Source organism: Portunus trituberculatus, chromosome 30, assembly GCF_017591435.1.
Source record: "Portunus trituberculatus isolate SZX2019 chromosome 30, ASM1759143v1, whole genome shotgun sequence".
Classification (NCBI taxonomy): Eukaryota; Metazoa; Arthropoda; class Malacostraca; order Decapoda; family Portunidae; genus Portunus; species Portunus trituberculatus.
Genome location: NC_059284.1, coordinates 1085879 through 1107488, shown reverse-complemented (window position 1 = coordinate 1107488; position 21610 = coordinate 1085879). Strand labels below are relative to the sequence as shown.

Genomic DNA, 21610 nt, shown 5'->3' with positions numbered 1-21610 from the left:
AGTTATGTACATACATACATTAGTGTACATTATAATGACTTAAATTTAATTTAACCGCCTAAATGTTAAACTTCATAATTTTTACTTTCATTAATCCGCTAAGAACGATGGCCGCAAAATTCGCACCCTCCCATTACCGCAATTATCGTAAAAAAATCAACTCTTATAAATTACTCTGGAAAAAAATCTGCTGTTAGTAGACATGACAATGCATCATCCTACAAGTTTTTATTGCTCTACTCACTATGGTTGTCTCAGAATAAAAACCGATAGTTGGAGAAGATTGTGGTAGCGGCAACTCTGGGGAGGTGCTTTTATGTGTATTCTTACATAATGTAAGGCACTGCTCATGTTTTTATGTGTTTTCACATGTTTTTTGTGTTTACACTCATATTGGCTGATTATAGTTACGTATGTTTTTATCAGGCGTGGGTGACGATGTTGTCACAATAGCGGGGTCGGGATCTACCTCCAACCTGTGCACTTTGCGTCTTGTCCCGCCTTGTCTATCACTTTTATCACTAAACTTTAGCTTCCTCTTAGCACCAGGAGCCATAGTTGTAAATAATAGTTCCGTAAATAAGTAAATACGTATATACGTAAATAATTATCACCGCGACACGACGTTCACGCACCTCACAGAAATTTGCGGGAGACTAGCTGGCTAGAGCGGTGTGCTTCCTGGGAGCCGACAGTACTACCATAGGACTACGTCATGACCAAATATAGCAGCGCTATCAATGCTAGCGCGGTTTTTATTAGCGCTCAAAGTAGCTGCCCCATTTAAGGACTGTCGGAAGTGTGCTATGCAGCCGTATTTAAGGCCTGTCGGAGTTTTCGAGTTAAACCTTGCACTGTACTATGATGCACTCTCGCTTTGCTTACTCTCAATGGAAGTTCAAGTCAGGGGTTAAACTTGTTAAAATCGGTTCGCTTAACGAAGTGTTTTTTAGGAACGTAATTCCTTCGTTAAGTGGGGGGTTGCCTGTACTGTAATAAGACCCAGATTGAAATATGCAGGAGTAGTGTGGACCCCTCATAAAAAGAAACACATAACAGAGTTGGAGAAACTACAAAAAATAGCTACAAGAATGGTTCCAGAATTTGAAGGGATGATCTATGGACCTACCAACCCTGGAACAGAGAAGGGAGAGAGGGGATCTGATACAAGTTTATAAATTGATCAATGTAATGGACCAAGTGAATAATGAGAAACTGATCCTGAGAGAGAATATGACATTCGAAGCACAAGTCGCATAGTAAAAAGCTGAGAAAGGGAAGATGTCTGAGAGATGTTAAAAAATATAGTTTCCCACAAAGATGTTCTGAGATGTGGAACAGTTTGAATGAAGTGGTGTCAGCAACAGGTGTGCATAGTTTTAAAGAAAAATTGGATAAGTGTAGATATGGAGACGGGGCCACACAAGCATAAAGCCCAGGCCCTGTAAAACTACAACTAGGTAAATACAACTAGGTAAATACACACACACACACACACGAGACGCGGTCGAGGAAGGACCAGGTGTCGTCGCTCCAAGCATCACCTGATCCCCACTACATGTTGTTTGTGTTTGCAGAGGCCTGGGCAAGTAGTGTAGACTCATTTTCATGAATACAGTGTTAGAGAAACATGAATAAGGAAGAGATTACATCTAAATGCAGGTATGAAACCAGGGAAAGAATGCAAGAAGAGGATGAATATGTTGATAAGGGTGAGAGGGCATTTGAAGGTTTTGATACGGCAAATACTTCCCTACTTAATAGAGTGTTAACTATTGAACATAAATTGGATAAATAGATAAAGGAGAGTATGGGAATTAAAGAGAACAAAGAACAGGAAAAAGAGTTCCAGAAATTGAAAGAAAGGATAAAAAGAGTGGAAGAAAATGAAGCTAGGCTAAGAGCAGAAAACAAAGAACTGAAAAAGGAAGTGGCTAAGTACAAGAAACAGATGGAAGGACTTGGTAAAGCCAAGAAAGAAAAAGAGGAACTGAAAGATCTAGTAAACAAAGAAGAGGAAAGAGTACAGGACATGATTAAAAAAGAAGTACAGGCATGGAGAGTCCAAGATAAGAAAGACAAGGAAAATTTTCAGGAAGTCTTTCAGGAACAGTTAAAAGAAAGGGATGAGAATATGGCAAACAACATGATAGGATTCCTTAAGAAAAAAGAAAATCTAGTAAGGGAAATTGCTGAAAAAAAGTTTAATTATTTTTGGCCTGTAAGAAAAAAATGTTAAATATAGACCAAAAAGGGAAAAAGAGGAAATGAAATCAGTCAAAGACCTACTAAAGAATCTAAATGACAAGGATAGACAGAACTTAGAAGAGGAGGTAGAAGAAATCCACAGAATGGGACCATATAAAAAAGGAAAAGTGAGACCAATTAAGATATTACTAAAATCACAAGCAGCAACAGAAGAAATACTATATAGAATGACAAAACTCAGAGAAACAGAAGGTTAGAAGGATATATATATATATATATATATATATATATATATATATATATATATATATATATATATATATATATATAAAGAAAAATAGAAATGAGGAAGAAAGGAAGAGACACAACGAACTGGTAAAAGAAGCAAGGGAAAAAAATAATAAAAGGTCAGAGGAGAAGAAGAAGGCATTTTTTTGGAGAATTCTAGGAGACAGGATAAGGAAATGGTATATAAAAGAGAAGGAAGTGAAAAAAATGGAGCAAGTTTAACTAAAAATGATAAGAACAAGAGATTAAAAATTATGTATACGAACAAAGATAGGGTTTTATCAAGTAAACTAGAATTAAGAGATTACATAAAGAAAGAAGAACCAGATATTGTATGCCTAGTGGAAACTAAGTTGAATGAGGCAATAAAAATAGACATAGATAAAAGGTATAATATATGGAGGAGAGACAGAGTGGGTAAAGGAGGAGGAGGAGTCATGATAATGTTAAGGAAAGAGATAGTAGTAAACCAAGTGGAGTGTGGGGAAGGAAAAGCAGAAGTACTGTATGTTAAGATACATATTAATAAAAAAGAGTTAACAATCATTGTAACATATGTGCCACCAAAAACAAATTCATGGACCAATCAAGAATATAAAGACATGATAGATGACACAATAAGGAGTCTAACGAGAATCATTAAAAAAAGGAGAAAAGTGATATTAGTAAGAGATTTCAACTGTAAGGAGGTGGACTGGGAAAATTATGAAAGTGGTATGGGGGGAGAAGCCTGGGGGAGATAGATTCCTGAATCTAATGATAGATAATATGATGGACCAAAGAGTAAAGGAAAACACAAGATTCAGAGGAAACGATCAGCTGGCGAGATTGGACCTGGTTTATACAAGGAATATACAAATAAACGGTGATATAAGATATAAGTGCCCATTGGGAAAGAGTGACCATGTAATATTAGAAATGGATATAGAAGAGGGAAAGGAAGATAGAGACGAATGATACAAAGGAGACCGATTAAACTACAGAAAGGCTGATATTGAGAGCCTCAAGAACTATCTTAAAAACGTTAACTGGCAGGAGATGGAAAACTTAGAGGTGGTGCAAGAGAAATATAACTTATTGTTGGAAATATTCAAAACAGCAGTCAGGGAATATGTTCTGAAATATAGACCTAAAGAAGAAGGAAAGAAAGATTGGTTTAACACAAAGTGTGCTAGGGCAAAGGAGAAAAGACATGGAGCATGGAAAAGGTGGAGGAGAAATAGAAATCCAGAAAATAAGGAAAACTTCAAAGCAGCGAGAAATGAATATGCTAAGGTGAGGAAGGATGAGGAAAAAAACTATGAAAAGGACATTGTCGAAAAATGGAAGGAGGAACCGAAATTGTTCTACAAATTCATAAATGGAAAAATAAGGCAAAAAGAAACAATAGAAGGGTTAAAAGGAGAGAACGGGATGGTGGAAGACCCAAAAAGTATGGCAGAACTGTTAAATAGTAAATTTCAGGATGTCTTTACTAAGGAATCCAAATTCGAAAGACCACATGGTAATAGAGAGACTGTCTATATGAAAGAGATTAAAGTAACCAAGCTTGAAATAAAAGAGTTGATGATGGCATTAGATGAATGGGACTGGATGAAGTCCCAGGCAGAATATCAATAGAATGTATGGAAGAACTAGCAAGTCCTATATACATCATAAAATGCTCAATAGAAAATAGGAACAGTAACAGTAGAATGGAAAAGAGCTGAGGTGGTTCCCATACATAAGAAAGGAAGGAAGGAAGAACCTTTAAATTACAGACCGGTATCAGTTTAATATGCAAGATGTGTGAAAGAGTAATAAAGAAACAATGGATCGAGTTTCTTGAAGACAACAAATTGTTATCAAATAGCCAATTTGGTTTTAAAAAAGGTCAGTCGTGTGTAACAAATTTACTAAGTTTCAAATCTAAAATAGTTGATAGAGTACAAGAGAAAGAGGGATGGATTGACTGTATTTATTTGGATTTAAAAAAGGTGTTTGATAAAGTCCCACATGAAAGATTACTGTGGAAGTTAGAGGAGAAGGGTGGCTTAAAAGGAAACACATTGAGATGGATGGAAAATTATTTGAGGGGGAGAGAAATAAGGACAGTAGTTAAAGATATGAAGTCCAAGTGGAAAGCAGTAGAAAGTGGAGTGCCACAGAGGTTAGTATTGGCGCCAATACTTTTTCGCATGTATATATATATATATATATATATATATATATATATATATATATATATATATATATATATATATATATATATATACGACATGCCAGAGGGAGTGAACAGCTACATAAATCTGTTTGCGGACAATGCGAAACTGTACAGAGTTATAAAGCAAAAAGAAGATTGTGAAATACTGCAGGAAGACCTAAACAAGATCTGGAAATGGAGTAAAAAGTGGGAGATGGAATTCAATGTGGACAAAAGCCATGTCATGGAAATGGGAAGGAGTGAAAGACGACCCGTGGGAATCTATAAGATGGGAGATGGAGTAGAACTAGAGAAAGTAAAAACAGAAAAAGGAATTGGGAGTGACGACGGAAGAAAACAATCAACCAGTAAGCCAAATTGATAGGATTTTCAGAGAGACGTAATTTGTGAAGGAATATTGGATTAGCAATTTCACTTCATGGACAAAGAAGTGATGAAGAAATTGATAAGTACTATAATACGACCCACATTGGAATATGCAAGAGTAGTGTGGATCCCCCATAAAAAGAAACACATAAGGAATTTGGAGAGACTACAAAAAATGTCTACAAGAATGGTTCCAGAATTTGAAGGAATGACACATGAGGAGAGAGACTAAAGAATATGGATCTACCAACCCTGAAACAGAGAAGGGAGAGAGGGGATCTGATACAAGTTTATAAATTGATTAATGGAATGGATCAAGTGGATAATGAAAAACTGATCCTGAGAGAAGAATATGACATTTGAAGCACAAGATAGCATAGTAAAAAACTGAGGAAGGGAAGATATCTGAGAGATGTTAAAAAAAATACAGCTTCCCGCAAAGATGTGTTGAGACTTGGAACAGTTTGAGTGAGGAATTGGTCAGCAAAGAGTGTGCATAGCTTTAAAGAAAAATTGGAAAAGTGTAGATATGGAAACGGGGCCACACGAGCGTAACACCCAGGCCCTGTAAAACTACAACTAGGTAAATACATACACACACACACACACACACACACACACACACACACACACACACACACACACACAGGTTAAAAAAACAGGTGGTTAGATTTCTTGGAGTGAAAATATGATCTCAGAGTGCCAATCTGGATTCAGGAGAGGGAGATCTTACATCAATAACTTTATACATTATTATTATTCAAGAGTGACAAATATAATACAGGTGTGAGATGGTTAGGTGGATGGATTGTACCTGGATCTGAAAAAGGCATTTGACAAAGTATCACACAGGAGACCAACTTGGAATATGGTTAAAGTAGGTGACAGACTATTCAAGTGGCTGGGGGATTTTTTAACCAGGAGGGAAATGAGGATAATAATTAGGGACAGGTGTTCCAATTGGTGCCTTGTCATAAGTGGAGTCCAACAGAGTTCAATGTTGGCCCCAATAATATTTGCTGTTTATATACACGATATGGCAAATGGAGTGTCCAGCTATGTGAATTTATTTGCTCGTGATGCAACACTGCTGAGAAGTGTGAATAATGAGAAGGATGGTAAGGTGTTGCAAGAAGACCCAGATATACTATGGGAGTCTAATGGTATATGGCAAATGTAGTTCAACTTAAGGAAATGTAAAAAGATGGGGTTTGGAGGTAATGGCAGATGTGTATATGATTACAAGATGGAAGTAGAGACTTAGGAGAAAGACTTGGGAGTAATATTTACAGATAACATGTCACTAGACAAACATACCAACAAGATTACAGGATAACCTCTAAAGTTGCTGGAGAACATAAGGTTGGCATTTGTATACTTGAACAAGGAAATAATGAGAAAAATGGTAGTTACAATGATAACACTTAAGTTGAATATGCTGCAGTGGTCTGGTCTCCTCATTAAAAAAAAAAATTAAAACAAATAAAAAAAAACTTGAAAGAGTAAAGAGAATGGCAGCTAAGATGGGTGTCAGAATTTTGCGATCACACATATGAGGAGATAGATACTTAATAGCATCAGGCTTACAACTCTGGAGAGAGGAGAAAAAGAAGTGATTAAATTGCAATAAAAACGAAGTGGCAAACAGAAGGGATAAATTGGACAGAGAGGACCTGTGTGTGTGTGTGTGTGTATTTACCTAGTTGTAGTTTTACAGGGCCTGGGCTTTATGCTTGTGTGGCTCCATCTCTGTATCTAAACTTACCCAATTTTTCTTTAAAACTATGCACACTCGTTGCTGACACCACTTCTTCACTCAAACTGTTCCACATCTCAACACATCTTTGCGGGAAACTATATTTTTAACATCTCTCAGACATCTTCCCTTCCTCGTGTATGTATTTACCTAGTTGTAGTTTTACAGGGCCTGGGCTTTATGCTCGTGCGGCCCCGTCTCCATATCTACACTTATCCAATCTTACTATAAAAGTATGCACACTCGTTGCAGACACTACTTCATTTAAACTGTTCCACGTCTCAACACATCCTTGCAGGAAACTATATTTTTTAACATCTCTCAGACACCTTCCTTTTCTCAGCTTTTTACTATGCGATCTTGTGTTTCGGATGTAATATTTTTCTCTCAGGATCAGCTTTTCATCATCAACTTGGTCCATTCCATTGATCAATTTATAAATTTGTATCAGATCTCTTCTCTCCCTTCTTTGTTTCAGGGTTGGGAGATCCATAGCCTTTAGTCTCTCCTCATATGTCATCCCTTCAAATTCTGGAACCATTCTTGTAGCCATTTTTTGTAGTCTCTCCAACTTTCTTATGTGTTTCTTTTTATGAGGGGTCCACAATACTGCATATTCCAATCTGGGTCTTATAGTACTTATCAATTTCTTCATCATTTCTTTGTCCATGTAGTGAAATGCTAATCCAATATTCCTTAGCAAATCATATGTTTCTCTAAAAATTCTATCAATATGGCTTACCGGTTGATTATTTTCTTCCATCGTCACTCCTAAGTCCTTTTCCTTTTTTACTTTCTCTAGTTCTACTCCATCTCCCATCTTATAGATTCCCACGGGTTGTCTTTCACTCTTTCCCATTTTCATGACATGGCTTTTGTTCACATTGAATTCCATTTCCCACTTTTTACTCCATTCCCAGATCTTATTCAGGGCTTCTTGCAGTATTTCACAATCCTCCTTTTGCTTTATAACTCTGCACAGTTTCATATCATCTGCAAACAGATTTATGTAGCTGTTCACTCCTTCTGGCATGTCGTTAATATAAATGAGGAAAAGTATTGGTGCCAATACTGATCCCTGTGGCACTCCGCTTTCTACTGCTCTCCACTTGGACTTCATATCTTTGACTACCGTCCTTATTTCTCTCCCCCTCAAATAATTTTCTATTCATCTCAATGTGCTTCTTTTAAGCCACCCTTCTCCTCTAACTTCCATAGTAATCTTGCATGTGGCACTTTCTCAAACGCCTTTTTTAAATCAAAAATAAATAGTCAACCCATCCCTCTCCCTCTTGTATTTTATCAACTATTCTAGAATAGAAACTCAATAAAGTAGTTACACAAGACCGTCTTTTTCTAAAACCAAATTAGCTATTTGATATTAATTTGTTGTCTTCAAGGAACTCGATCCATTGTTTCTTTATTATTCTTTCATACATCTTGCATATTACACTAGTTAGTGATACTGGTCTGTAATTTAAAGGTTCTTCCTTCCTTCCTTCTGCTCTTATATATAGGAACCACCTCAGCTCTTTTCCATTCTACTGGTACTGTTCCATTTTCTATTGAGCATTTTATGATGTTGTATATAGGACTTGCTAGTTCTTCCCTACATTCTTTCAGTAATCTGCCTGAGACTTAATCCGGTCCCATTGCCTTCTCTTCATCCAGTTCCTTCATTAACTCTTTTATTTCAAGCTTGGTTACTTTAATCTCTTTCATATAGACTGTCTCTCTCTTACCCTGTGGCCTTTCAAATTTGGATTCCTTAATAAAGACCTCCTGGAATTTATTATTTAATAGTTCTGCCATGCTTTTTGGGTCTTCCACTATCCCGTTCTCTCCTTTGAACCTTTCTATTGTTTCTTTTTGCCTAATTTTTCCATTTATGAATCTGTAGAACAATTTTGGTTGCTCCTTACATTTTTCAACAATGTCCTTTTCAAAGTCCTTTTCCTCTTCTTTCCTCACCTTAACATATTCATTTCTCGCTACCTTGAAGCTTTCCTTATTTACTGGATTTCTATTTCTCCTCCACCTTTTCCATACTCCATCTCTTTTCTCCTATGCCCTAGCACATCTTGCATTAAACCAATCATTCTTTCCTTGTTCTTTAGGTCTATATTTTGGGACATATTCCCTGACTCCTGTTTTGAATATTTCCAAAAATAAGTTATACTTCTCTTGCATCATCTCTGAGTTTTCCATCTCCTCCCAGTTTACGTTTTTAAAATAGTTCTTGAGATTCTCAATATCAGCCTTTCTGTAATTTAATCGGTCTCCTTTGTATGAATCGTCTCTATCTTCCTTTCCCTCTTCTATATCCATTTCTAGATATTAAATGGTCACTCTTTCCCAATGGGCACTTATATCTTATATCATCATTCATTTGTATAACCCTTGTAAAAATTAGGTCCAATCTCTCCGGCTCGTCGTTTCCTCTGAATCTTGTGCATTCCTTTACTCTCTGGTCCATCATATTGTCTATCACATATGTTACAATGATTGTTAACTGTGTGTGTGTGTGTGTGTGTGTGTGTGTGTGTGTGTGTGTGTGTGTGTGTGTGTGTGTATTTACCTAATTGTATTTACCTAATTGTAACATACGGGAAAAGAGCTATGCTCGTGTTGTCCCGTCTCCATATCTATTAATGTCCAGCTTTTTCTTAAAATCATGAATATTCCTTGCGTTGACCACTTCCACGTCTAAACTATTCCATGCTTCCACCCTTCTATGAGGGAAGCTATATTTTTCACATCTCTCCTATAAGTGGCCATTTTAGTTTTTTCCCATGCCCTCTCGACATTCTTTCATTCCACATACACAGATCTTCCCTATCCATTTTTTCCATGCCAATCATCACTCTGTATATTGCTATCAGGTCTCCCCTTCTCTTCTGTTTTCCAGGGTCGGAAGTTGCATTCTTTTCAGTCTGTCTTCATAAGTCAAATCTCTTAAGTCAGGCACCATTTTGTTGCAGCCCTCTGTACTTTCTCTAGTTTCCTTATGTGTTTCTTTAAGTTCGAGCCCACTGTATTGTTGCATATTCAAGCCTCGGTCTTATCATTGCAGTAATTATTTTCTTCATCATTTCTTCATCTAAATATACGAACGCCACTCTTATGTTCCTCAATAAGTTCAATACTTCTCCAATTATTTTGTTTATATGTCTCTCTGGCGATAGGTCATTGGTAATTGTCACCCCAAGGTCTTTTTCTTCATGACTGGTTTTATGTCTTCATTTCCTATCTTGTACATACTCCTGATTCTTCTTTCACTCTTGCCAAACTCTATTTTCTTGCATTTTGTCGTGTTGAACTCCATTTGCCATGTACAGCTCCATTTCCATATTCTGTCCAAGTCTTCCTGGAGTAGTTCGCAATCTTTGTCACATCTCACTTTTCTTAACAATTTTGCATCGCCTGCAAATAGGCTCACATAACTGGACACCCCATCCACCATGTCATTTATGTAGACCGCGAACATTACTGGTGCCAACACTGATCCCTGTGGAACTCCACTCTCCACCAAGCCCCATTCTGATGGTCTGTCCTTAATTATTGTTCTCATTTCTCTTCCTACCAAAAGTCTTCCATCCATTTTAGTAAACTGCCATGCACTCCTCCTACCATTTCAAGTTTCCAGATCAGTCTCCGTGTGGTACCTTATCAAAGGCCTTTTTAAATCCAGATATATTCCATCAGCCCAACCATCTCTTTCCTGTATTACATCTATCACCCTCGAATAGTAACATATCAGGTTTGTCGTGCATGAACGCCCTTTTCTAAAACCAAATTGACACTCACAAAGTATGTCATTTTTCTCCAAGAAGTCTGTCCATCTATTCTTCACCACCCTCTCACACATCTTAGCTACCACACTTGTAAGTGACACTGGTCTATAGTTCAATGGGTCTCTCTTGTTACCTGATTTATAGATTGGGACAATGTTAGCTCTTTTCCAGTCTTGGGGCACTACACCTTCCCTTAATGAGGCATCAATTACTTCACAAACTTTTTCTGCCAGTTGCTCCTGCATTCTCTTAAAATCCATCCTGATACCCCATCAGGTCCCACAGCTTTTCTCACTTCTAAACTCCCCATCATATTCTTGATCTCCTCCACAGTTACTTGAAACTCCTTCATAATCCCTTTCTGTTCCATTACCAGTGGTTTGTCAAAAGCAGTCTCCTTTGTGAATACCTTCCGAAAGCATCCATTCATAGCCTCTGCCATTTCCTGGGATCTTCACTGCATACTCCATTTACTTCTAAACTTTCAATACTTTCTCTATTTTTGATGTTGTTGTTCACATGTCTGTAAAAAGCCTTGGTTGGTCTTTACATTTATCAATTATATCCTTTTCTTGTTTCTTTCTTTCTTCTCTTCTAATCAACACATATTCATTTCTTGCTCTTTTGTAACTTTCCCACTGCTTAATCCGTTTTTTCCTTCTCCACCTCTTCCATGCATCCTCTTTTCTTGTTCTAGCCTTTTCACATCTATCGTTAAACCAGTCCTGCTTTCCAACTTCTCTATGTTGTCTTATTGGTACAAATTTTTCTCACCTTCTTTGTATATTTTTATAAATTCCTTCCACTTTTCATTTGCTCCTTAGCACTCTTGAATTTCATCCAATTTGTCTCTTGAAAGAATTTCTTTAGGTTTCCAAAATCTGTCTTGGCATAATTCCATCTTCCCACTTTATATTCTTCATTTCTTCTAGATTTCTCTTCATCTATCACCTTGAACTCCAAAACTGCATGATCACTCTTTGCTAAAGGGCACTCCACCCTCATCTCCTCAATGACCATTGGCTCTGTACTAAAGACCAAGTCCAGTCTTGACGATGCTCCTCTCCTCCAAACCTAGTATCTTCTTTGACCCACTGAGTTAACACATTTTCCATTGCCAGTGTCAATAGTGTATTTCCCCATGTTGTCTCTGATCCTTCCATTGACCAGTCCTCCCAACACACCTCTTTACAATTAAAATCTCCCATCATTATAGTTCGTTCACAGCCACCCAACATTTCTTCCAGACATGTTCCTGTATCATTTATCATTTCTTCATATTCCTGTACTGACCATGCATTTGTCTTAGGTGGTACGTACACCACTATGTAGTGCCTCTTTTTCCTTCATTAGTTTCTGCTCTGATCTTTAGCACTTCTGCCTTTCCCATACCTTCTTTCACTTGATCCACCTTTATATCTTTTTTAACCAGCAACATCACTCCTCCTCCCATCTTACCTACTCTATTTCTTTTCCAAACATTATATTTCCTTCTCCAACCATCATCAGGTCTTCTCCTCTCTCAGTTTTGTTTCAGTAAGACCCACAATATCTGGGTTCTTGTCCCTCAAGTAATCGTTGAGTTCTAAAATCCCGATATCACTCCATTTATGTTGGAATACATTACATTCCGCTCATACGTAAGTTTCTTTAGTCCTTTCTTGCTGTACTTTTCTGGGTTATGAACCACTTCCTCAGTCTCATATCCAAGATTCTCCAGAAAACTCTTTCTTCTCCTCTTCTGTCCTCTCTTCATTTTTTTTCAAAGCCTCCTTTCTCAACTCATTTAACATTTCTCTTTCCTTTTCACCGAGATCTCTTCTCAGCCAAATCTTCCTTGTTGTTTCCTGCTGGGCTAGCCTCCATGACTTCTCCACCAATTCATCTACATCCTTTTGTGACTTAAGTTTGATTCTTATTGGCCTCATACCTTCTCTTGTGAACTTTCCAATTCTATGGAAGTCCTCTATTTCTTGTACTAGGTCTTTTCCCTCCTCCTGCACCACATTAATGATATTATTTATCACCTTTTTTATGTTTTTCTCTCTCTCCATTTTACTCGGTGTCTTATCCTCCTCCACACCAAATGTGTGTGTGTGTGTGTGTGTGTGGAATGAGAGAGAAACAAGAGGACATGTAAAAATAATTGAGGGCAACCATGTGCAGGAGAGATGTGAAGAAGTTTAATTTCCTAAATAGAAGCATTAAGCTATGGAATAGACTGGTCTGTGCAAGAAGCATTCCTAATTTCAAAGAAAACTTGGATAAATATAGATAAGGAGATGGAATGGTCCAAGCATAGCTCTTCTCCCATATGTAAGTAGGTAAATAAACACACACCAGTGCCTGAGGCCGTTCATCGATGTGGTTGAGTAGAAGCAGGTCTCGTCCTTGGCTCACCAGCACGTTGGAGTGACGTTCCTCCCGCACCACACACCAGCAGTTCACAGTGCCTCCTGCAACAAAAATAAAATAATAAAAAAACTTCTTAATTAAGACAACCATGCAGTGATTTTAATTCCATGATCTGCAAACAATCTCCTTGCAAGACATGATCCTTTGTATATTTCTATCAGATCATAAGATATTAAAAAAATTGTAAATTCTGTGGATAAAGTGTGGCATACTGCTTTGATCGTCATTGTACTTCCTTGAGTGATCTCATTTTTGTACCTCAGAAACTCAAAATAGAGAAGATGGAGACAAAGTAACTGACACAAACCTGAATTGTAATTAGAAAGAATGTGAGCATAACAAGAAGATAAAATGGATGGGAATAATTTGCAGGTTTATGCACAGCCTTAACACTCAGGAGATGGTAGAAAAGGAAGAGGAGGATGAGTACATCTGTAGAAAGGTCTCTATCCTCAGTTCACTGAGAGACACAACCCACCTGGGAGGTCTGGGTACTTCCTGGTCTTGGGTTCATGAACATTGTTCACCATGAAGATCCTGTTGGACTTGGTAAGCACTGCTACACCCGTCTCCCTGTAGCTAGTGAACACCTGGGAACTCTGGATGTGGGTGTCAATCGCCTCCTGCACCACAGACCACACCAGGTTAGTGAAGTCTTATTTTAATCAAGTGTTATTTTGTGGCACTGAACACTAACATCCATAGAAATCATGTCATCTTTTCCTTAGCTTAGTTTTACATATTATCACAACAATGCTTTATTTACAATAGTAATTCATACAATGCCACACTATTCCTGATACTCTGCTGTTCATCTTTGTCCAATCCCTAACTTATGTAGTGATGGGTGATGCTGCCTCACTGCCTCACCTGTCCCATGTTGAAGGTGTGCTGGTAGTTGCCAAACATGTCATACAGCAGCACAGCGCCATCCTCCTGCACACACACCAGGTCCTCGCCTCTAGACCAGCCCAATGTCAACAGGAACCCACTCGTCCACTTTATCAAGAAGGATAAAGGCACTATTGAATGACACGAGTACATCATGAAGTAATTATGAGATTCCTTACAGTTTCAGAATGCATTTTTAAATTATGTGTACTGTGCTTGCTGGCCAAGAGTTCTGCCTATACTTGACAAAATAGAGGATATAAAATCAACAAAGTCAATATTTCAATACAATGAGTGCTATTATGTTATCTTTTCATTTACAAAGTAATCTGCAGATCAATCTGGTACAAATATAATTCTTAATTACAAACAGGTAAAAAGCCAAAAATTTGTATAAGAAAATGAACAAATAATACACATAAAATAAAAATAAGTAATTTTACCATAAAGACGATGACTACTTTCAAATTTGGAAACACACAAGTCATTGCTGGAATGATACAGTAGTGTAGTAACACAAACACCAGCAATACACACCACTACTGAGGAGCTCCACCTGAACCTGTGTACCTTGAAAGAGGATATTTTCTTCCCAGAGGAGCTGAAGATGAAGATGAGTGGCTTCCCAGTCTGGTGGGTTTTAGTGAACCTACTCTCATCGCGGGTGAGTGCCAGCGGCCCACCATAGGGTGCAGATGCCACCATGAAGTCTGCCAGGTTGATTCCTCCCCCCCAGTCCATGCTGTACACCTCATGTTTCCTGAAGGGGCAAGTTATCACCATCATTATCATGGTATGACACCACTACCACTACGGAGTTGCTCTTACATGGTGGGCTTCCTGGCCCCTTGATTTGGGTAAGGGGCAAAGAAACCGCACGCTACTGATGCAACAGCCCTTACAAATATAAGTACTCCATAACTCAATTAATAATACAAAAGGGCTGGAGAGTGCATCATGAGCAACAATAAGTGATAAGGTAAATCAACAACCTCACTCGTCATAACATTCAAAAAGTAGCTTCACAATGTAACGATTTAAACGGCAGTGAATGCTACATGAAGTGTTTTGAACTCCTCTTGGGTTCTCAATTCAAACTCTGTGCAAATAGTTTCTAGGCCCACAATGTTGATAGACAGTCGAGGAGGAAGAGAGCTAAACTGAAGCTAGCCAAAATCCATTAATTTTTCCTGTCTTACCCAGGCCGGAATCTGTCCTCTCATCAAAGAGAGAGATGTGTGGAGAAAAAACTTGAAGTGCCAAGCCTATGGTCTAGCTAGGAGTTAGGATAGGGGATTTCACTCATTGTTGAGGTCAATTTGACCCTCCTTGGGTAAACCCAGACAGTAGGTGAGCCAGGTGCGATGTTACCCATTAGGTTTTGTTAGGACAGCGTGTTATTGTATTGTGTGCTGTGACGTATCAGCCCCTGCTGTAGAAGTCATCTGAAATCAATGTAAAACATCAGCAAGTGTGTGTTAGTGTTCCTGGTCCTGAGGTTGTGCTATGCACCATCTGGTCACCCGCACGCTGAGTCTCTTGGTGTAGCATAGCTTGCACAGCTATGCTACACCAAGATGAGATGATAAAGTAGATTTGAATGACACGAGACTATAGGACAAAACAAAAGACTCAGGGAAAAAACTCCAATGGCCAATATTATGTATCGCAAATGAGCGTTTTCTAATGTCTAGGCTGGTGTGAACATGTGCTAATTTGTGTTGATGGCCTCTGGTAGTGCTAAAAGTTGGGTGAAAGAAAAATCATTAAAACTTAAGGAAGGTTTTCCAGTTACAATTTGCCACATCTTAATGCCATACCGTAATAATCGCCCTTTAACAGAAAATAAATTCAAAGCCTAAAACGATCATAAAAGGGTAAATTCTCAAGGCCATCAACACATTTTGTCCAACACGCACTCACTGAAGTGCCTCAACATCTCTGATGTATCCAAGGCTCCACACTGCTGACCTATACTATAACTAGTACTCCTGAATTGCCCGAGTCGTGCTTACTCTCCATTCATACATCGTACAATGACAGCCAAGTCCATAAATGATTTGTTACAGTCTTAAAGGGACAGCCAATTTACAACCTGATCTGATCAAGCCTCAGGTGACATCCAGATAAACATTAGTGGGCGGAGACTGATTAACTCTTCCCTCCCTCCTGCAGCCTCCTACACCCTTAATGTACCACAGACGCAAAACTAACAAGTTCATTACTCTCGTTTAAACCAGCCAATGATTATGATGTTAAGGTACAAGGTAAATATTTACCGGTAAAATACATCGTCTCCGAGCTGCGTCCAGTCCGAGATCAGCGCCATGTCTGCCTGCTTGATTGACAGGACTGTCTTAAAGCGGGAATTGCTCTCTATTTGTACTATTTTTTGGAAATTACATTACGTTTTGTTGCTTGTTTATGATCTAGAAAAATATATGGTTTTTTACACATTGATAAGAAGATTTAATAGTATACTTCATATGGAAAGTGGTATTTAATAAAAAGGGGAGAAGTCATGGCAAAAATAAAGGAAAAAAGAGAGAAAATTGGTTTGGATTCACATACTTCTGGAGACATTGAGAAACTCACATGATACAACGTATAAGATTGCTATATGGCACATACCAATAACAGAAACAAACTCAGTAAATGATAACAAGAAAAGCCACTGATTTGTGTATACGCTGTGACATATTCTTCTAATGACTTCAGTGGCTTTTTATAAATTCACAAGCACTCACATCTCGATTCTTTCAGTATTAGTCTACATTCAACTACAGATTGATCTAATTCGCACTTACACATTCCCTTTCTCGGTTACTTCTGCCGGCTCGAGTCTTGGTCTGGGCTACCGATCAGCTGGTCACGCCATTTTCTCTTGTCCGGCTATTGCATCATTTGTATCGTCCCTTCAAAACATCGCCAACATGCAGGGCCTTTCCCTTTCCAGCTTGAAGAAACACCCCTCCGTGAGTATATAAGTGCTTCCGGGGTGTGCTTGAAAGGTTTAAAGTTGAGTATCTGCGTTGAATCAGTGATAAGATACGGGCCGGGGAAATGTCTGGCGAAGGTCGTACGCCATAATTTTTACTTTTAGCTGCACGTCTAACTGTCTATCATTGTGCCTCATTCTTGATATTACTTGGGATGCATGATAAAGCTGATACAGATAGGGAAATTGAGGCCGTTCGTAGGTTAGGTTTAGTACTGTTTGGTGACTTGGTGAAAGGTTAGGTTAGGGTAAAGTTTTCTGCGTTGAAGATTACGTTGTTCTGGTCAGCAAAATGTTGGCGCTACTATGCTTACTGTTAACTTAAATTAAGTGCGTATTGTGCTGTGACGCCAACAGACACCCCGTACCCTCGAAGTGGTGTCTTGTGTGCCAGTAACCTTATTATACAGTAGCTATGACTTGAAATTGCTCCGTAATGCCGCGTTTGTTAATTTCAACAAGACTAGCGAAATCCATATTTGTGATATTAAGTTTCATTAAATTAAGAATAATGGTTGCTATGACAATTTTAACCTAATAACTGTGAATAATTTGTATACAAGATTTGATTGGTTTTGCTAGAGAAAGTTTGTAAAATAAAATAGTATTAAGTACATGATTATATGTGATTATGGAGACACTTAAGTATTATTATTCTTGTTCTCTCCACTTGCAGCTCATCCCCCTGTATGTGTGCTTGGGTGCTGGCGTTGCCATGTCATTCTTTTATACAGTGCGGTTGGCCACCAGGAACCCCGATGTCACCTGGAGGCACGTAGCTAACCCTGAGCCACAGAAGGAGTGGTCAGACAAGCAGTATAAGGTGAGGAAGGCACATTACATGATGTTTGTGGTGGAAGAATGAAAGATTTTTAACTACCGTTTCCTTCTAGCAAGCAGTAAGTGTATCAGGTCTCAGAAATTAAACTACTTTGGCTATTTCTTCAGTATGCATTCCTGTTGGTTTTAAGTTTAGTACATGTCCTGCAGGCCATGCATTGAATTTTACTCATCCCAGGCATGATTAAAACTTCTAAAAGATGAAGACCACCTCTGTCCACTTAGAGCTTGCAGACCATGTCCTCAACAAGCCCTTGAGAGACTATACTACACCCCTTGAGGTTACTAGATTGCTGGTGAGGACTTCGATCTGTTATTGCCAGTTGAGTCTCACCCATTTAATTAAGTACAGTGGAGATTCATTACTTGAACTTAATTTGTTCCAAATAGCTGTTCAAGTATCAAAACGTTCAACTACCGATACCTATAAATCAGGTAATTCATTCTAATATTAGCAAAACCTTTGTTACAAGAATTTCAATAATTTTTTTTTGTATAATTTGATTTGTACAAACTAAGTGAAGTTTTTTTTTATTATCATTATTATTATTATTATTATTATTATGTAGGGAAGAGGGCCAGTCAAGGACAAAAAATATGAAAAGAGGGAGGGGTGAGAAAAACTGGTAGAGACGCCTCAGAACGCCTAAATTCATAGAAGCTGTTTTAGCAAGAGATGAGATGTGAAGTTCCCAGTTAAGATTATGAGTAAAGGACAGACTGCAGATATTCATTGTGGAAGAGGAAGACAGTTGAGTGTCATTGAAGTAGGGATTGTTGTCTGGAAGATTGTGTTGAGTTGATCGATGGAGGAATTGAGTTTTTGAGGCATTGAAAACTACTAGATTTTCTCTGCCCCAATTAGAAATCTTAGAAAGATCAGAAGTCAAGTGTTCTGTGGTGTCCTTGCGTGATCTGGTGAAGGGTCGGTCGTCTCTGAAAGGACGTGGAAAGATGTAGGGTGGTGTCATCACCGTAGGAGTGGATAGGGCAAGAAGTTTGGTTAAGAAGGTTATTAGTGAATAATAGAAAGAGTGAATGATAGGACAGAACCCTAAGGAACATAGATAGATAATAGATTTAAGAGAAGAACAGTGGCCGTCTTTCACAGCAGCAATAGGACAGTTGGAAAGGAAACTTGAGATAAAGTTGCAGAGAGAAGGATAGAAGCCATAGGAGGGCAGTTATGAAATCAAAGCTTTATGCCAGACTATCAAAAGTTTTTGATAAGTCTAATGCTACAGCAAAAGTTTCACTGAAATCTCTAAAAGAGGATGACCAAGACTCAGTAAGGAAAGCCAGAAGATCACCAGTAGAGTGACCTTGACGGAAGCCATACTGGCGATCAGATAGAAGATTGTGAAGTGATGGATGTTTGAGAATCTTCCTAGTCAGGATAGATTAAACTTTAGACAAGCAAGAGATGAAAGCTATAGGATGGTAGTTTGAGGGATTAGAATGGTCACCCCTTTTTAGAACAGGCTGAATGTAGGCAAACTTCCAGCAAGAAGAAAAGGTAGAAGTTGATAGACAGAGTTGAAAGAGTTTGCCCAGGCAAAGTGCAAGCATTGAAACACAATTTTTGAGAACAATAGGAGGGACCCCATCAGGACCATAAGCCTTCCGAGAGTTTAGGCCAGCAAGGGCATGAAAAACATCATTATGAAGAATTTACTGGCAGAGGCAAAATGCCAGAGGCACCTCTGCTTTGGGGTATCCTGTGGAGGGATTGGAGAAATAGGACAAGTTACAAAAATGAGATTGTGATCAGAGGAGCCCAATGGAGATGAAAGGGTGAGAGCATAAGCAGAAGGATTAGAGGTGAGGAAGAGATCAAGAATGTTGGGCGTGTCTCCAAGATGGTCAGGAATACGAGTAGGGTGTTGCACCAGTTGCTCTAGGTCATGGAGGATAGCAAAGTTGAAGGCTAGTTCACCAGGATGGTCAGTGAAGGGAAATGAAAGTCACAGCTGGTGGTGAACATTGAAATGTCCAAGTATGGAAATCTCTGCGAAAGGGTAGAGGGACAGAATGTGGTCCACTTTGGAAATTAAATAGGCGAAGAATTTACTAAAGTCAGAAGAGTTAGGGGAGAGAGAGACAGCACAGATGAATTGTGTTAGAGAGTGACTATTGAGTCAAAGCCAGATGGTGGAAAACTTGGAATATCCAAGAGCGTGGGCGTGAGAGCAAGCTAAGTCGTTGTTTACATAGACACAACATCTAGAGCTGTGTTTCAGTGAGGAAAAGAAGATGAGGTTTAGTAGAGGAGAGATGGTGTTTTACAGATTGAAAATTAGATCTAAGGCTGCAAATTTTGCAGAAGTTAATGTAGAAAAAGTTGAGGGAAATGCCAAGGCACTTGGAGTTATCACTGAGAGGCATCTTACCTGGGGACATTTTTAGTCCCCTCCCCAGAAGGGGACTCCAAGGCATGGATAACGTAAAAAAGTTAGGGAGAAGGAGGGAGGTCGTCGGAGGATGAGTCCTCTTCCATGAAAACGTCTAACTTTTTCTCCTTGTGTGATTCTTGTGAACCTGCTAGTGGGGGACTATTGCTCATTAATACTTGCAGTCTCACCAGATTCCTTATTTTCACCACTGATAAGCCTCTTTGGTGCCATAAAAAGTTTGTAAATGAAAGACTACAGAATGCAGAAAAATGTTTTTTCAAGACTGCAGCAGGACAAGGGATGTGCACTGGTGCACTGGTATATTGTTTACTGGTAAAACTAGTATCAAAATGGGACAATGCCAGCTATGGCTAGGGTGAGGACAGAGCTTTGTATAGAACCATATATGCGGCTGTTCGATTACCAGATATTTTTGGTGTTTATGTAACTTTATAAATGAAAAACTACAGACCGAATGCACACGAATGTTATTCTGATGACCGCGGCAGCACAACTGGCAGAGGTGGGGAGGAAGAGGCCAAGGAGCCTTTGTTTGCAACCACGTGTGTGGACGTTCAACTATCAGGTATTTTTTTTTAAATAATAATTTTGCGTTTGAGCATTGAAAAGTTTAACTAAGACATTCGAGTATTGCGTCTCCACTGTATCTTAATGGGAGCCTTACCTTACCAGCTGAAAAGTCTTGTCACAGACCTGTTTTCATGAATCTGGGTTTATGATTACTGTTACATGCAAGAGGTGTTTCATGTATATCATTGTTTTACACCATAGGCATCACAATAATAAGTGTCTTTCTGATATACTGTCCCCTGGCTGACCAGCTGCTATATCACCTTATTATTGCAGCATCATTAAGCTTAATGTCACCATAATTCATCATTGTATTTTTATCTATTGAGAATTCTAATTTACCATGCATAATGTGATTTTTTTTTTTCTTTGCATACAGTTCTATTCCCCTGTCCGTGACTACAGCACCTACAGGGCCCCTGTCCCCAAGTTTGAAGAGTAAGGTGCTGGTGGACCTAAGTGCTTCTCCTCTTTTAAATTATCTGAAGAAAGGTGTAGGTTTTAGTGTGGGTGAAATATCATGTTTTATATGTTGTACCTGGAGATATTTTTTTTTTTTTTCCTGGCTAAGGGAAGAGGGATGCAGAGTTTGAAGTACTTCTTACTGCAATGTGAACCAACAATAATACCTTGTTTGCTGTAATGTGAACTGACAATAATATCTTGTTTGCTGCAATGTGAGCTGACAATAATTAGTTAGTAGTGAATGTGCCAACATGTTTGGCTACACCTTTTGTTCATCACTCGCTTGTACAGAATACTGAAGTGTAAGGGAGGAACAACACCTGCCTCCCCTCTGACACTTTAGCATTCCTCATGTACAGTTAAGTTGTATAAAATATGTGGATAAAATGTAAAGACTAAATG

At 38.6% G+C, this 21610-nt stretch overlaps 2 protein-coding genes across 3 annotated transcripts in view; one reads left to right on the top strand and one right to left on the bottom strand.

Annotated features, from left to right (window-relative positions):
* LOC123510760 (vacuolar protein sorting-associated protein 16 homolog) overlaps window positions 1-16319 on the bottom strand; it is a 46931-nt gene extending 30612 nt beyond the window's left edge. The window contains exons 1-5 of one of the 2 annotated variants that reach the window (XM_045266115.1): window positions 16201-16319; window positions 14492-14681; window positions 13901-14029; window positions 13509-13653; window positions 12956-13071 (exon numbers count right to left, since the gene is read on the bottom strand). In XM_045266115.1, coding sequence (XP_045122050.1) covers window positions 12956-13071; window positions 13509-13653; window positions 13901-14029; window positions 14492-14681; window positions 16201-16250 — 630 coding nt within the window. In that variant the 5' untranslated portion in view covers window positions 16251-16319. Of the gene's footprint in view, window positions 1-12955; window positions 13072-13508; window positions 13654-13900; window positions 14030-14491; window positions 14682-16016; window positions 16041-16200 lie in introns of those variants that run through there. The other variant, XM_045266116.1, reaches the window with a different exon arrangement.
* Window positions 16320-16738: 419 nt separating this feature from the next.
* On the top strand, window positions 16739-21610 carry LOC123510757 (cytochrome c oxidase subunit NDUFA4-like). Its single transcript, XM_045266112.1, has 3 exons — window positions 16739-16896; window positions 17596-17742; window positions 21123-21610. Exons 1-3 carry the CDS (start codon window positions 16855-16857, stop codon window positions 21183-21185), a joined length of 252 nt encoding a protein of 83 aa, XP_045122047.1. The 5' UTR covers window positions 16739-16854; the 3' UTR covers window positions 21186-21610.

Coding starts and splice junctions, on each gene's coding strand:
- LOC123510757 (XM_045266112.1), top strand. CDS start 16,855: ATGCAGGGCCTTTCCCTTTCCAGCTTGAAGAAACACCCCTCC. Junction 16,897..17,595: donor GCTTGAAGAAACACCCCTCC/GTGAGTATATAA, acceptor CTCCACTTGCAG/CTCATCCCCCTGTATGTGTG. Junction 17,743..21,122: donor GGTCAGACAAGCAGTATAAG/GTGAGGAAGGCA, acceptor CTTTGCATACAG/TTCTATTCCCCTGTCCGTGA.